This window comes from Lepisosteus platostomus, chromosome 9 (genome assembly GCF_059453375.1).
Source record: "Lepisosteus platostomus isolate fLepPlt1 chromosome 9, fLepPlt1.hap1, whole genome shotgun sequence".
NCBI lineage: Eukaryota > Metazoa > Chordata > Actinopteri > Semionotiformes > Lepisosteidae > Lepisosteus > Lepisosteus platostomus.
In genome coordinates this window covers 17985158-18001462 of record NC_142619.1, presented here as the reverse complement: position 1 = coordinate 18001462, position 16305 = coordinate 17985158, and the positions used below count along the sequence as shown (strand labels likewise).

General features: G+C 38.3%; 1 protein-coding gene across 7 annotated transcripts in view; it reads right to left on the bottom strand.

Annotated features, from left to right (window-relative positions):
- Window positions 1–2047: 2047 nt before the first annotated feature.
- The window catches only part of sbf1 (SET binding factor 1), a 99922-nt gene continuing 85664 nt past the window's right edge, over window positions 2048–16305 (bottom strand). For all 7 annotated transcript variants that reach the window (XM_088647060.1, XM_088647063.1, XM_088647061.1 and 4 more), the window contains 9 exons: window positions 15964–16149; window positions 14101–14227; window positions 12895–13025; window positions 12549–12782; window positions 9530–9637; window positions 8978–9192; window positions 7714–7801; window positions 7397–7528; window positions 2048–6469 (listed from right to left, as the gene is read on the bottom strand). In XM_088647060.1, coding sequence (XP_088503186.1) covers window positions 6371–6469; window positions 7397–7528; window positions 7714–7801; window positions 8978–9192; window positions 9530–9637; window positions 12549–12782; window positions 12895–13025; window positions 14101–14227; window positions 15964–16149 — 1320 coding nt within the window. In that variant the 3' untranslated portion in view covers window positions 2048–6370. The remainder of the gene's footprint in view (window positions 6470–7396; window positions 7529–7713; window positions 7802–8977; window positions 9193–9529; window positions 9638–12548; window positions 12783–12894; window positions 13026–14100; window positions 14228–15963; window positions 16150–16305) is intronic.

Genomic DNA, 16305 nt, shown 5'->3' with positions numbered 1-16305 from the left:
CAGCCTGAGGTTTTCTGGGTGTTCTAGACATAAGTCTCTGACTTTTCTTGTCTGTAAACTTGTAAATACAGTAACTTGTGTGTTGTATGTTTCTGTTGTGTGTAGTGTAGTGTGTGCCACTGTCATTGTTAATAAATATTTAAGTGTGCCTGAATTATTACTGAATTTTCACCAAAGCTGTGCCAGATAATTCATGTGCCTCTAGCTACACCAACTAAATCCTTACAAGGTGGAGGTTATGAATATTTATTTTATTATTGACTAATACACTTGGTCAGTTCCTGATTTTCTCCATTTTTGTAACCCCTCCTTTATAACAATATACCGAAGAATATTTGCATCTTCCCAAGCCAATCATATAGCACATTCTAATTTAGAAGGGTTAGTGCACATTTCTTGGAGGTACTTTTGGAGTCCAGGCTTCCTCAGTATATACAAATGCTTTGCATCTCTGTTATCAGTCAAGCCTAAATTGGTTTAAGTCCATGTTCCCAATGCAAACAGTGCAATACTGCTGGCAAGCTATGTAGATATGCAAGTGTCTGCTTCCCTCTTAAAGGGGAACTGCAGTCCCAACTTATCAGAGCGGTTATGAAATTTTGGTGGTAAAATAAATTGCACTGCAAAATTTTACAAATTCTGAATTTAGACCAAAATCATGGACTTTGTGAAAGTACTGTATAGTCGCCATGTTAAAGTGAACTGCTGGTCTTACCACCTAGCAAGAGCAAGAGTTCATGCACATTTTGACAAAGCATCCCTTCCTGCTCACTAGTCCCTGTAAGCAAAAAGCAGAAACTTGGTCTCCAAAATAAAAAAGACCCTTTTTTGACTCTCAACTCATGTATACATTTCAAATGATGTCTCTGTCAAGCAGAACATAGTGGTCGCAAATAAAACAGAGGATTGGCTCAGAAGTTAAACTGTTTCCTTTTTCAAAGGTTATTCAATTAGCCAGGAGATAGGTAATAAACATGGACACTGATATTGGACCCACTAACAAGTTTCCCAACGAGTATGAATGAATACCTAAGACTATGCAGCAGAGATTTCAGTGTAGAAAAGTTCCAAAGTAATCTGCATGCAGAGTAACAAGTAGTATTTGTCGATAATACCATCTTGAAGTTAACAGCATTCAATTGCACAAATTGGCAGTCTAAAGATCTACAAAAACATGTTGCCTTGAATGTGTTTAATAAAATTAGATATAAATTAATACAGTACCAAATTCAATATATTCAAAGATTGTCAGTTTGGGATAGGACATGGAAATTGAAATTTATTCTGCTTTGGAGTTTACATAAGTGATTAAGCCTGACAGTTCGGAATATGAAATATATTTTAATTTTAAATACTGAACCAAAACCTGCTCAGACCAGGTGACACTCCTATCATTTTTAAGATGGATCATGTTTAAGACCTAAGTTAAGATGTGCATTAAATGTTTTTTTCTACCAGATTAAAAGAGATGGAGTACTAAGTACTATCCCACGCTTTCTTGTTTACAATGTAATAGGGCTGCTTCATGTCACCAGAAGTTTTGTTACCTCATTCTTAATTGCAGACAATCGACAGCAATATGGAGTGGCACATACCTGGACATTTAGTCTATTTTGTGATGTAAATTGGAGGTTTTACATGAAAACGTGTGTTGCAGTTATCCTTTAAGAAGGTCTGTAGACTAAGAGACAAGTGCACCCAGGTTTAAAAAAAAATCCTAATTAAACCGCATTTCAACTGCCTATGCATTTAACTGGATCCAAGCACATTTCAAGCATACAGTATACTGTACAATACTAAATCATTCTGAATAAAAAAAAAACAAAATACATACGTTATAATTGTGTTGTGAGTGCTTTTTGAATGCCTGCAGACAACAGAATTGTCTTAAGTGATTAATGAAGTTAAGATATACACCCAATTTTATATTCACTTCATTTTGAAGAACTAAAAGATTGTACTACTGTAATATGATATCAACCACTTCAAAAGTAAAATGACGAATTTAGCGAGTAACAGGAAAAAGATACACACAGACGATACCACAGAATTTTAAACCCAGAATGTCTGTTGTTTAATCCTAAAAAAAATGACATGATTGACAACATAACCCGGCTCAGAATATTTCTGGAAAACAAACTAAAAATAAAAACAAATGTTCATGTTTTACACATCCCCCCATATTAGGGAATAATTTACTTATCAATGTTTGCATAGCAGTTTGGACATTTGCAAAGCCAGACACTATTTCTACAACACATATTATTGGCTGCGACACTGTGAATGTGCCACACAAAAGCTACAGAGATGTTTTCTAAAACCCAACCACAAACATGCTGTGCCACAGAAGGTAAATTATTCCCTGAGAAATTAAACCTTTATATCCTGGCCTGAAGATCTGATATTTCTATGTCAGAAAAGAGTGTGGTTTGTGTGTTTTTTTTTAAAAAAGCTCAAGTTTATGACCGCAATCTTTCCAAAATAAGAACAAAGGTAGCAATGTTAATACAGAAGTAAACAATGGCACATATTGGATATCTACTAAAAAACAAAAGAGTGATCTTTAAAGGGCAAACTTTCAACTTCCTTACAAAGTTAAATAAATTACTACCATACGTTACATAAAAATTTAATAGTATATACAGTTATAGTTATTAGATGAACATCTATATTTGAAATGGAGATCTGACAGGAGGATTACCATGTTGACTCAGCAGGCTTTGTGTGAATTGAGTCTGTTCAAATGTACAATTTGCCACATTTTCCAGTTGCTTCTTCCCTTCTAAGAAATGCAGAACAAAGCCCTGTCTCAATGCACTATTGACTTACCCACGCACAGTGAAAAAGTACATCACTGGATTGTGAGCCAGTTTTAAAACATAGGCTACTGTTCTCCACACCAGGGCATTACCCAGCAGTGAATGTTGTGAATTTGGTAGCAAACAAGTTTGCCTCGGATTGTTTCACTACTTGCTAGTGTATTCGTAGTTTAGGAGTCACCCCTCCAGGTAGATTCCAGAGTGAATATTTTTTATAGTGAAGCCTTAAAGGCTGTAAATCAAAACATATTTTAACATCAGACTAACTGTTAACTACTAACACCAATAGTCATACTACTTCAGTATTAAGCAGTCTGAATGAAGATGAATGTTCTTGTCCAGTTTTCGTGAATCTCACAATTTGCTTATTTACCATATCTAAAGGAACGGGGACCTATTAACATCAATGCCAGACTTCAAAGGTAGAAAAAACACCATGGTACTTTTTTCTTTTTGTTTGAAAAGTAAATGTGATGACAAAGGACATGACAGAATTGGCTTTTTCTTTTTAACCTTTGCTAAAAAATAATTTTCTGATTCAGCAAGAACTGTAATTATACATCTGACTTTGTCTGACTATATTAATCGCATATTAATACATGCATGAAAAAGATTCTGTAGTCATGATCTTCTCTCAGTTCTCCTGTGAAATTACACATGGACAGGATTCTATCAACACAAGGTAACATTAGAAATGAAAGATGTGGCTAATGTTGTCATCTTATTAGTGATAAAGACTGAAATGCCAGATAAAAGCATATTTAATAAACCAAAATTACAATGTACACATGATTGCAGGTAAAAGGGTCAACCATACTGTATTTTACAGTGTTTCAACAATTACCATTTACAAAATTACACCATCCTTTGGAATGATATGAAGAAAAAGGGAATTACACCAATGAAGCAGTTTTTAATTCCATCTCCGAAGAAAGCTTTTAAAATGTGAGCTTGGTGGGAAAAAGTTTAGTCTTATGTAGCCACTGAGCCATGACAATTAACATGTCTTTTTATCTGTTGGAAAAGAGTAGAATGAAAAACTACAAATCTAATAAAAAATTAATTTAATTTCAATGATGCTTTCCTGATGAAACTGAATTTACATTTCTAGCCAATGGGATTACAAGTGGTGAAATTGTGCAACAAGGTACAAGATATGTGCACGGTGCCACCTAGTTAACACCTCTGAGGCTCCGAAAACTTTCAATAAATTTGTTTAGTAAAAGCATCGCACTACTGACAAAGCAGAAACACACACAGTGCTTTGTTACACAGGACCAGAAAGAGAACTGGAAATTGTGGCAAAACCCCTACACACTCTTAAAATACCATGTAACAACGAGTGCCCTGTTCTGTATCATTACACTGTACAGATATATAATCTCTCTAAAAGGCTCTGCAAGACAACATAGATTCAACTATATACAAGCTTTACAAGAAGGTAACAGCTTCTAGCTAAAACACTGGTTATTAATAAAACGACAGCTGTGAGAGAGTTGAGACTGGCTGAGACTTAAGAAATCTTTCATGACATCTTTGTCTTGCTTTTTCCGGGCAGGCAATGGAATTTCACCTTGCAACAGCTTTCATTTGATGCCCACAAAGAAAAAGTGCAAATTGCCTGGAGTATTCATTGGTTACAGCCCTGTGTAGATAACGACACCAGACTACCTTTTATTTCAATTCTTTGCCTGGAACCTGCCACACCGGTTTATTTCAGGAAAAAAGCCTGTTAGGTTTTCACATCTGTTAAAAGCAGCTTAAAATGCGATTCTGCAAATAGTGCGGGGTAGATTTCTCCCCTTTGAGTTAAGCAAATTTTGTGATGAACAAATCCTTTATGCAATCAATTTACTGAATCAATGTATTGACTTAACTCAATTGCTACTGACTGAACAAAAGGAATAGAAGGCCAATAGGGATATTATAACTTAAAGATGCTGGGCTGACCATTTGGAAACTGGGTATTGTACCTGGATTTTCACCCAATTGTGAATTGTGGTTACCATGATTGTGAATAACAATCCCTCCCAAAAGATATGAGAGCAATTGCATGTGTTTTGAAACCCTTTGAAAATGAAGCTCCTGGTTAGATGAGACCCAGCGTGTTTTTTTTTAAAAAGCACAAAAGTGTGCCGGAATTTCTAGGAAATATGAGATGACAGATCTAGCAGAAGATCAGACCAGCAAGTACAAGCCTCTCACAGCTGTGCTGCGTAAACAACTGGAGCATCTACTAGCTATTCTGGGCATCCCCTTTCCCTGTGTTCTTTGCATCGTTAAGTCTTTATTCATTTTGCATAAGTTAATAATCACAACAAAATATATCCCTTGTTCTCCTTATGCTTCCCTTACATTTTAAAACATTAATAGTGGTTTCTTACAAAATAAGAAGAAAAAGGAAAATGACAAGTATTGTTGGTGGCGGCTTTGTAAACAAATTTAAAAGCTCTCTTCACTAGGCTAAATATGACCCTTATTCTCTGGCATTTGCTTGACAAACTCAAACGGTGAAGGTTTTTCTACAGAATCCTTGCTGCTAAAGATAAGAACACACATAATGATGTTTAATTACATTACATTAAATGCAGAACAAAATGGTTCACTTTAAATCCTTCATGACCAGTGAGAGGACTTCCTGTATTGACACTTCTGTTCAAACACCAATGAGGGAAGCACGAGTGTTTCTACCTGTTCATTTTCTTTGTGAAACAATGGTTCATACACACATACATACAGCTCTCTGGGCGGAAGGAGCCGATTCTCTCTGATATCACATACAACAAGGCCAGAACTGTACTACCCCAGAATAAAGTGCAACGGACAAAACACAGTAGATGAGGCCAGGTCACCTTATAGATCTTAATCCATTGATACAAGACCGCTGCTCATATCAGTGCTGATGAGAGCCACATAAAAGGAATAATCAATTCTGGCTAAAAAACAATAACCCCTCTTAAAAAACAGCCATAACTCTTTTTTTTTCCCTCAGTGTCTCTCCTATGCTATGCCCCACTCTATCTAAAATCTATCACCTGTGTGGAAAACATGAACATGTTTACATCACCAGGCCTCCATCTTGGCAGATCAGTGATGACGTCAGATCGAGAACTTTCCAGCCAAACATCAGCAAAGGAATACCAGTTAGGTATATATGTGGTCTGGAGAGAGCTGTGCTTTGTCCGAAATGATGCTTCGCACTTTTCTTTATGAATTCAAGAGTAAACAGTGGTAATGTAAGGTGGTTTATTGTATCAGTAACTTACCAGGGCTGTTGTAAAACAAAAAGACAACAGCATAGCCTTAGAAGAATTGGAAAAAAAAGAACACTGAAATACGATGTGACATCATCAGTTCGATATCACCAATACTGAACAAGGTCACCCCAACACGCTTCCGTTCAGGCTTCACGGAGCCTCCAGAACTGTCCACTGGAGCGGTCTAATGTTTCAGTTCCCACAGTTCCTCTCCAGCGCGCAGCAGAATCACACTCCTCTTCCTTGGAGGAAATGCCTTGCTTTTGAATAGCCCACCCTGATTTCTCTTTCAATTTATGCATCAGACAAGCAACTCTGTATACAGTCTATCCATATCTGAGCACTCTGGCTGTCTTGTGCACAGAAGTTGTAAACCCTTTTTGTCGTCTTCAGCTGCAAAAAGAAAAAAAAACCATACAGTCACATCTGAGAGTGCCAAAACAAGGAGCTTACTTATATTGCGTTAACAGATTTAACAACATTGTAAGGTTATACATTTTTATTTGCAAAATTACTCCAGAGTGACAGCCCTACAGGCTTTGCTGAACATTTAAAAGCATCAGTGGTTTAAGGCTGTAGCAACAAGAGTGATTTACACCATTGAAGTCAAGACCCTATTTAATGAAGTCGTTAGAGGTCAGACTGGATGAAATTCCCCTGGGCCCCAAGGACTCCAGTCTATTCTGATTTTTACCCCGCTGCAGAGCTTAACTGAAGATTAAGTGATACATTAACTTACTTAACTAAATGTTTGGTATTACTTCTAGCTTTTTAATAAAATAGCAGAAAAAAATCATTTTAAAGTAGTCTGAAGTATCCAACCATCTGCAGAGCCGAAAAACAATTTCAAACGGTGGAATTAAGACAACTCTCAAGTTCAACTAAGGTTGGAATCAGGAGCAGAGGACACAGAAAGTGGTACAAACCCATGAGTGAGAAACCCTTATATGGGCTCACCAGGTCAAAGGAGTGAGTGCCACACGTCTGCCTACCCACGCCTTTCCAAAGCTGTCTAGGTCAGTGAAGGAGATACACGCACCATTTGATACAGATTTTATATAACAGAAACAATTTTTTTTGCAAATACTGGTCTGTCAACCAATCAACCTTGAGAGATGCCCCCCTGAAGTTCATAATTTCCTGTATGTTCTTAACCTTGATATAGCTCAGCAGTAAAACCAGACTGATTGTATTACGATTAAAAAACGTCCAACAGTGTGTATGACCAGACAGACTTCCATTCTGTTTATTATTAAAGAAGAGAATCTGGTAACTTGAGAAAGAGAGAAGAAAAACTATCCTTTGAGAAAGCAGACTTACATCAAAGAAGGCTTTTTCGTCCACGTTTTTGGGGGCTCCCATGGCTGTGTTCCCAGGGGTGACAGACTCCACTTCAGCAAGATCAATTACTCCCTTGCACTCCTTATCTTGCCGGTTTTCATAGTATCTTAGCTGGAATGCAAAGCAAGAGTATAAGGGTTCATGTAGGCTGTTCATGTATGCTTGAATGCTCTGATGCTGTATGATTCAGAAGTGTTGAAGTGCTGAAGGCTAAAACAGTTCAGAGTTCCAGTGGTGTCAAGCTGGTGTCTGCTGTTCAGTCTACTGTTCATCAGCTTAACCTTAGTCTGGTGTACCTGATGCTTTGTTTTGTCCAACACAAACCAGCGAGGCCTCCAAGGCTTCAGTAAAGCACCCTTCTTGTAGAGTGTTCCCTCAAAGGATCTAGAAAGGAGAGAAAGAGTAAAAGAGGCATTCACACATCAGTAAGCATATGGGGGGGGGGAGGGGGGGGACAAAAACCTTTTTCGCAACAATAAAAATATACTGTATGTGCTCCTTAGTGCAAGCTGCAAGCTCTGTAACTATATGCTCTATCTAGTGTGAATCACAGAAATCATAGAAATGTGTCCAGTAGTAAAAACTTTAACATACATTAACTTATAAGAAGTTACGATAAGACAAGTGATAGTTATGATACGACAGATAAGTTATGATTATAAGACAGGGGAACCTCTATTATTCAACTTATCAATATGATTAACAAAATCCAAACTCTTAATTTATTCGTAGTTCAGGTGGGTAATTTTTAAATTTTATCTAGTTTCAATTTATTAAGCAGACACTGTGTAATATGTTAGTGTACACCATTCTCATTCTTCCTCAGTGCCTATTTGGTAACTTTTAACATAACAATAAAACCATGTAAGCCAGTCAATTGAAGTAGTTGGCAAAGCATTCCTGATGAATGATTATGCTTCAAAGAGAACAAGTTCATTTTTTTTTCTTAGGCCCAAAGCAAAGTTTTGTGCATTGTTGGTGAATATTGGTACAATTTTACCTGCAACATTCCATTCTGACGCAACATTGGGCAATTCTGCAGCTCATTGCTCTAGAGTCTAAACCCTAATTTATGAGAAGCTGTCTTTCACAATGAATATACTCATGTACCTCCATGTTTTAAATCTATTAGTTTGGCCGTTGCACTTTGGCCTAAGTCTGGCAAAACATTCAGAAAACTTAAGCACTGCCAAATGCCTGTCAATAAAAACTGTAGCAAACCAGAATTGGAAAAATATGTTCAGCAGTCCATTTGACTTTTTCTACAAACTTTGATTTTCACAAATGTTATTTTTTCTACAATATTTGCCTTCTTCGGGCCAATACAGGGGCTAGGAAAGACTTAAGACCCCCTGCGACCCGGGATTGAATGAAGTGGTCAGAAAATGGATGGATGGATGAATTTGCCTCCAAAACCATCTTCAGTGATATCAGCCGCCCTCTTCAAGATGACTTCAGAGTAAAGTAAAACTCAAAAGCTCTACAGTAAACTGAAATTTGCTGAAACTTAAGTCCTGTGATATTCAGCTCTTCAGACCATTCCAGCGCGCCCCCCCTCACCTGTGCTCGCTCTCTGTGGTCTGGAACTGGCTGTACAGAGTGCTCGTGCTGGGCCGTCCCCCCGCCATGCTCCCAGAGGGGGTGGAGGTGGCACTGCTTTCGCTGTCCAGAGACAGGTTGATGGACGAGCCCATCCTGTTCTCCTGGAGGTAGACCCCCTGTGATCGCCGGTGATGACTCAGGTTGGACGACATCAGTAGAGAGGTGGAGAGGGTCTGTTAGTAGGACAAAAGGGGGAGAAATAAGACCCTGCTGTGGAAACAAACCAGTCAGGAGTATTTTGTTAAAGTTGGCCTCAATACACAAAGTGGAGGAAAGAGAAAACCGCAACGGTAACTGCCTGAGCTGATTAGTCCCGGCAGTATGTTCAGATTGTCATTAAGTAAGGTGAATAACATGACCTCTGGTCTAAAACCCAAAGGAAGTTGGTATTCTATATTGCAATTTAATCTGTATATTTAACATGTTTTCATGAAAAAATAATAATAAAAATAATAATTTCAGCAACATTTACCAAACGTTGATGCTGCAAGATGCTTGTGTTCGACTTACCCTGCTTTCAAGCTTGCTGTCTGTTCGCTGTGTGGCTTTGATCTTATCCCAAGTATCTTTCCACTTCTCTGACACCTGACCTAGTTCCACCTCTAGAGACTGGAGTTCCTATTCAACCAGTAAAGAAAAAAGTCAGAACTGAGGAAAACACAATTTGTGTCCACACGACTGTGTACTTGACATGAATACTTGCTTACAAGCTAATAATAATTATAGGCAGTGTAGAATGTGCAAGAATTTAGCCTGTACCATCTCTTCAGCAGAGTGAGAAGGGATCTTTAATGACCACAAGACAGATAGCGCCATCTATTGGTCCTGCGACCTGACTTTCCTTGGGTTTTACAGCTAAGCTCTGACAAGACTTGTTTTAGCTTCAAAGGTCTAATGAAATCAGGCTTCAAGGTGGCACTGCTGCCTCTCAGGCATGGTGGCCCAGGGGCTTTGCAACATCAGATTGTGTCATCAGCACTATACAATGTATATTTATCCAAGACAAAAACTGAATGCATTTATTATTCCAAAGGATTACACAATGTTTAACATACAGGAATGGATGATGTGTGCCAGGAACTATGTACCAACAGCCCCAATACACAGCAGTTCAGGTGGAGTAGCTAAAATGAGCTGGAACTTTAGGTAGATTGTGCAAGCCCAGAGTGGAATTTAAGCAGAATACCAGGGTTCACACCCACTACAAACAATGCCATAGTATCTTTAAAGACAGAGTAGTCAAGACCTCAGTGGTAACACTGATGAAGATGTAAAGTTCTTAATGTTAACTAATAGTTAAGCTATAATTTAGTTACACTGACGTTAACACCACTACAGGGCAATGTTACCATAAGAAAATTTTCCATTTTCCATTTTTGAAGTTTCCCTTTTCTAACAGTTTCATGCACTTCAGGGTCACGGGGAGCTGGAGTCTATATTGAGTCTATATGGAGTCTAATTTTATTTTACTTTCTCTTTAATTTTTCTCCCCTTGTTCCTTTGCAGCTCACACGCTGATGCAGCTCTGCACTCTAGCCTATTAAAATACAGGACTGGTAAGGGTAACTACGAAACACAAATCTGGGGCGACTGGAAAAAAAAGGAATTAATAGATAAGACACCTGATGAAAACTTTACAGCTTTTACTTGAGCATTAACAAAATGTTCTAAGATAAGCATTCTTTATCGAAATGCAAGTACATAAATGAAGGACTTGATAATCTTTGTTGATGGTCCACTGGTTTTGGTCTTTGGCCTTTATTTTCCCACTTCATCGAAAAAGATACTTCTGATGGAAGAAATGTTTCAATAATAATTATTTAATAAATTAGTATCTTGTAGTTGAAAATGTAAAACAAAGAATCCAACTGTTTTTTTCCCATAGTCTACAGTGTGTGGTAATTATAACTCAGACAATCCAGGAACTGTTAAGATGGTGTATAAAACCGATTTTATGTTTTTAACCCAATTATTATAAGGAAGCAGACAAAATACTGCATTCCTTCCAGGCATTGATTTTTTAAAACAAGTTATAATTATTAACCAAGCTCATGTGCAATAGGACTGTGCCTTCTCTCCAGCTTATCCTATAACACATTAGTTTCTGTAGTTTTGCAGGGTCTGCGCCTGTGGCTGGAAGGTTGCCGGTTCGTATCCTGCGGCCGGCAGAAGAATCCTACTCCGTTGGGCCCCTGATCAAGGCCTTTAACCCCAACTGCTCCAGGGGCGCCGTATAAATGGCTGACCCTGCGCTCTGACCCCAAGCTTCTCTCCCTGTCTGTGTGTCTCATGGAGAGCAAGTTGGGGTATGCGAAAAGACAAATTCCTAATACAAGAAATTGTATACGGCCAGTAAAGTGATCTTATCTTACTTTTACTTTATGAACTAAAGGACTAAAATCCTTAGGGACCCTGATGTGGTTACCATTCTGAAAACTGTAATAACAAATTGCAAATAATGCTTTGAACAAAAGGGCAAACATAAACCTGAACTAGACAAATCTCCTTTTACCTATGTCTAATAATAACCAAGAAAGTCCATTTTAACAGCTCAAAACCCTGTTAAAATCTCTAAAGAACTATTGTCCTTACTTTGCAGGATTAGTTACAGGCACCAAAGTGGATGCCAAAATAAAGAACATAAAATGTACTACCTGACTGCAAAAGTACAACAGTTGTCTTGGGAGGTGATATAATAGTAAAAGAATTCTTGGAAGAAGTTGGAAGTGCTGGGTTTTAATGGCCAAGATTTTAGCAAATATGTTTTTTAAAAACATGTGTGGAACTAAGGGGCAATATTACAGAATAGACATGTAAATTTACACATGGGCTGAAAGGTCAAATACATTTATACAGGAAAAAGTAATAGGTTTATTCCATGCTGAAAAAAAGAAGAAAGAGAACAACGTTTCGGCCGTGGAGCCTTCTTCAGGTGTCAGGTTGCCGGTTCATATCCACAAATAAATTTATGTTTTCATCACGTCTTTTTTTATATTTGGTTGACTTGTGGTAAAACTGCACTGGTTCAGCCAGTGAAATACAGTAGTATATTGTAGTATTTTACACATTTTCACAGAACTGTAACGAGATGAATACTAAAATCTTATTACTAATATTACTGTACTTTAATTTTATTAAGCATACAAAAAACAAGTGTAGAAAAAGTTGTTTTTCCCCTTTTCTTTTACCAGAGAGCTGCACATTACTAACATCTTATTTCAGATCTACTGAAGGTGCTTTATTTCCTATTGGACATAAAAAGCCACACTTAAGCACACTGAAAGTGATAAATTATATGTGCAAATCTATCTCCTGTAGCTGGCAATCATTCGATCCTAAAACCAAAACAGTTAAGTTGGTTATAGTATTTGTGCCAAAGCTGGTGTGGGGAGGCACATATGCAGTAACACTAATAGTGTATGTTAATGGGAACTTAACACATTAATACACATCATGTGATCCTGAAAATATCTGGCACTCCAAGACAGATTGGAACTGAAGAACAAAACAATACTATTGCAGCACGCACCTGCAAGAGTTTAGTGATGGCATCTGGCTCCACTTTGCTCCTGTTATCATAGCACGGCCAGATGATCTTGCGCTGTGACTTGGCAGCTGTGGTGTCCTGACGTTCGCCTTCCTCAGTCTGCTCCTGCTGTCCCTGTACCAGCTCCCAATCGTACGAAGGGCCTTCTGACAGGGTTTCTTCCGTGTAGAAATCCCAGACCTTCAGGTTGGAGATGTAACTGTACGGCTTCAACACCTGGCAAAAAGCCAAACAGAGCTTCTGTCATTCTGCAGTGCACTACAGGAACACATGGTGGCGCCACAAGCACATTGTAATAAGCGATCTGCTCATAAACACAAAATCTCACCTCTCCATCCTCTGGGGCAAACATGTAGTTAAAGAAGATGGGAGTTTTCTTGTTCAGTCGATCAATGTAGTCCCAGACTGACTTGTACACTTGCTGGCTTTTTCTTTCACCTTTCTCCTCATACATTACACCTGCGGAAGTTTTTGATACATGTGATTTGATGCTATAGATCCTCTATCAGAAAGCATTACCCCAAATCTGTGGCGTTAGTGGCTATGCAGCTACACTGACCTTTTCTTATTTTTAAGACCACTTAAATTTTAACGCTGCTACAAAATAAAGTCACACACAAACTAGTGGAATGCAACTGTTTAAGCAAAGTGCTTTGATTTCTCTTTCACATCTGCTCGAGTCTTGAAACTTGCATTCACGGTCAATGTTAAGAACTTTCAGAACCCACATTCAGAAGTTCACAGATGTGTCCTTGCGGTTGTCAGACACAAGAAGAAACCTTGTTCTCCAAATCTTGAAGCAATACAAGTGCATATACAGTACAGTACGCAGTACGTGACATTTTCCTCACAGCTGTGATGTCAAGCAGACAGCCAGCTCAAGGACACATTCCTAAAGGCAAGCTGATATCCTGAGGTCACTGAAGGGTGATTTTAATTTTTATGTTTGCAACTTTTCAGGATATGAGAACCGTAAAAAAAAAATTACAGGTGCAACACTTCAAAATTCAGACAATACAAAGTGACATGGAATGGTGTTTTTGAGAATCTACACTACGTAATCACTAAGTAATGACTGGATGGCAATGTTTAGCATTCGTGGCTAAAATTATTTCTTGACAAGGCTTATGAGGACGTGAGTGCAGTTATACATAAAAAAGCCAACATTTAACTGATAGATTAGACTGACAATTGTTATTCAGTCACAGAAGAAACGTTATGTAACTACCAAAAGAATGTGTTATTCAATACAACAAACTTGGAAAGAGTTCAAAACAAGTCAAAAGATTAGCATTTTACCATCTCTATTCATACATCTGGATAAAGAGTTAATTATAAAGTAGCATATGTAGGTCAGGTAACAGTGTGTGACTCACTCAAGTCACAGACAAGTTTATTACTGTAGTTCACATAAAACATTCACCTACAATAAAGCAATGCTGTACTACATTTTCTGCAATGTCATACTGATAAGAACTTAAACACCATGGCTGAACTGGTTATTTCAGGTTTCATTGTTATCTGGGAATCTCACCAAGCTCGATCCTTTCATAATCTGAATCAAGCAAGAAGGTCCTGAAGCGGTTAGAGACATAGTGGTAGGCAAGGAACTTCAGGTAGTACTGGCTGAACTCAAACTCCATTGGAAACTGAAGATGAATCTGAAAGGAGGGGGAAAAAAGGTGGTTACCAGCGTTTTAATGCCATTGCTTTCTTATTTTCACAAACCTAAGTCTTAAGGTGAGTTTGTTGCTCATATCTGGCCGTGTTCCAATATGCACACTTGTGGTCTTGTGCCCTTCCTATGCACATTCCCACTCTCAGGTCTGCAAGGGTTTAGAGTGTTCCATTTCCAATCTGGAAATTTCTAATGAAATCTTATTTTCTAATTATTATTTCATAGTTTCTAAGTGCTCACGAGTGCGCCCAATGAGCCCTTAATCCCCCCTTCTCTGATGTCGGCATCAGAGCAGTCCTTGCTGAAGGGAATTACTCCCAACTGCTTGCAGAATGGTTTCCTTTTCTAACCTATGAAAACAGAAAGAAGTTGCCATGAAGAATAAAAACACTCATGTGCAAATCTGACTTTTTTTTACAGTTTTAAAATATTGATAATATTTTATGTAAAAAATAACTAGGCTACTTTAGATTCAAAGGAACAAGCAATAGGTTTATTCCATGCTGAAAAGAGAAGAAAGAAAACACAATGTTTCGGCCATGGAGCCTTCTTCAGCTGTGAGAAAGAGAAGGCAGTAAACAAAGGCATGGAATAAACCTATTGCTTGTTCCTTTGCATCATACGCGTGCTGACGCAGCTACCCACCTGAACTACTTTAGATTCGTATGCATTCTAGGTACAAAGTGTTGACAACTTTTTTTATTTAGTTCCCCCATTTCAATTTAGGAATATTAATTCACCTACGGTGTATTTCGTACATAGAAAGACAAAGAATTTTATAGTACAAAACTCTGAGGTATTGCCAAGTTTACCTTATTTAACTTTGACTACTTTGAAGCAATCCTGTGTGAAGTGGATGAACACGTTATGTTCATCTTACTGTTATTTTTTTACTGCGACAGACGAGATTAAATGTATTTAATGGTACATACTGTATCTGAATAAACAGAGAGAGGTATTGCCAAGCTTTCCCTAGGTTACGTTGCCTGGTTTGAATCGAGCTTGCTCAACATGCGTGAACGGGGAGTGTTCCTTTTACGCATGGATTTTTCATCAATATCCGAGTGGAGAATAAAAAAAATGTTTAAATAAATCTCTGCAGATGTGCATTTTGCCTCTGGAAGCATCAAAACCAGAAGGCATTTTGACTGTATAACCAACGAGCAATGTCATGCGAGGGTGTGTCATTACCCTTTTTATTACAGTGCTCCCTTAAGTGCTTGCGCAATTTAAGTCCACATTTGCTCTATATCACAGAAGTGCAGACCTGGGAGGAAGGGCTTAGGACTTAGTGCGGCATTTGGGACATGTCCTTTGAGCACATACTGTACAACATGAAAACAAGGGACTGTTTTAGTTTAATAGAGATCTAACGTGATTTTTCAGTTTCCCCAGTTACTTCCCCCACATAAAACGGGTCAGGTTTTAGCATCTTCAAGTCTTGCAGTCAGTCATCTATGTTTGGCTTTCAAGAGAGGTGCACTAAATTAATCGTGCACAACTATCCTGTTACTCTGTATTGTTCTTTACCTCAGCTTGATATATAAATAAATAAGATGGGAAGAAACAAGAAAAATATTTATTTAAGAGCAGGACATGTAAGTTTATATTGGCATCCAAGTCCAAACAGATTGGGAAGGAAATACATTACACTAATGATGCTGACAGGCCTAAGAAAGTATATGCCCTACAGTGTAGGAGGGAAGAGTACATTCCTACCTGATGAACACAGTCCAGAAATTGCAAGAAGACAGGAGTAAAGCCACTACTCTGGCTGGCTAAGGTCTGAGCCCCTCGGTGACTGAAGCGATGGCCAAACGACAGCCACTCCTTCTCCACCAGCAACCGGAAGCCATCGAAAGTCCTGTAGTAAGGATCTGACAGCAGCTGCACCAGGGATACTACCTGCAAGGCCAAACAGAGTGCAATTGGATTATCACCGTGAAAGGAACATAGAGGGGCACAACGAGAAAGATAGTTTATTTCTGTAGTATTTTGTCGATTCTGAGGCACTCCGCATCCAAGCTGTCTCAGCTAAGTGCAAGGATGAAGAATTAATTT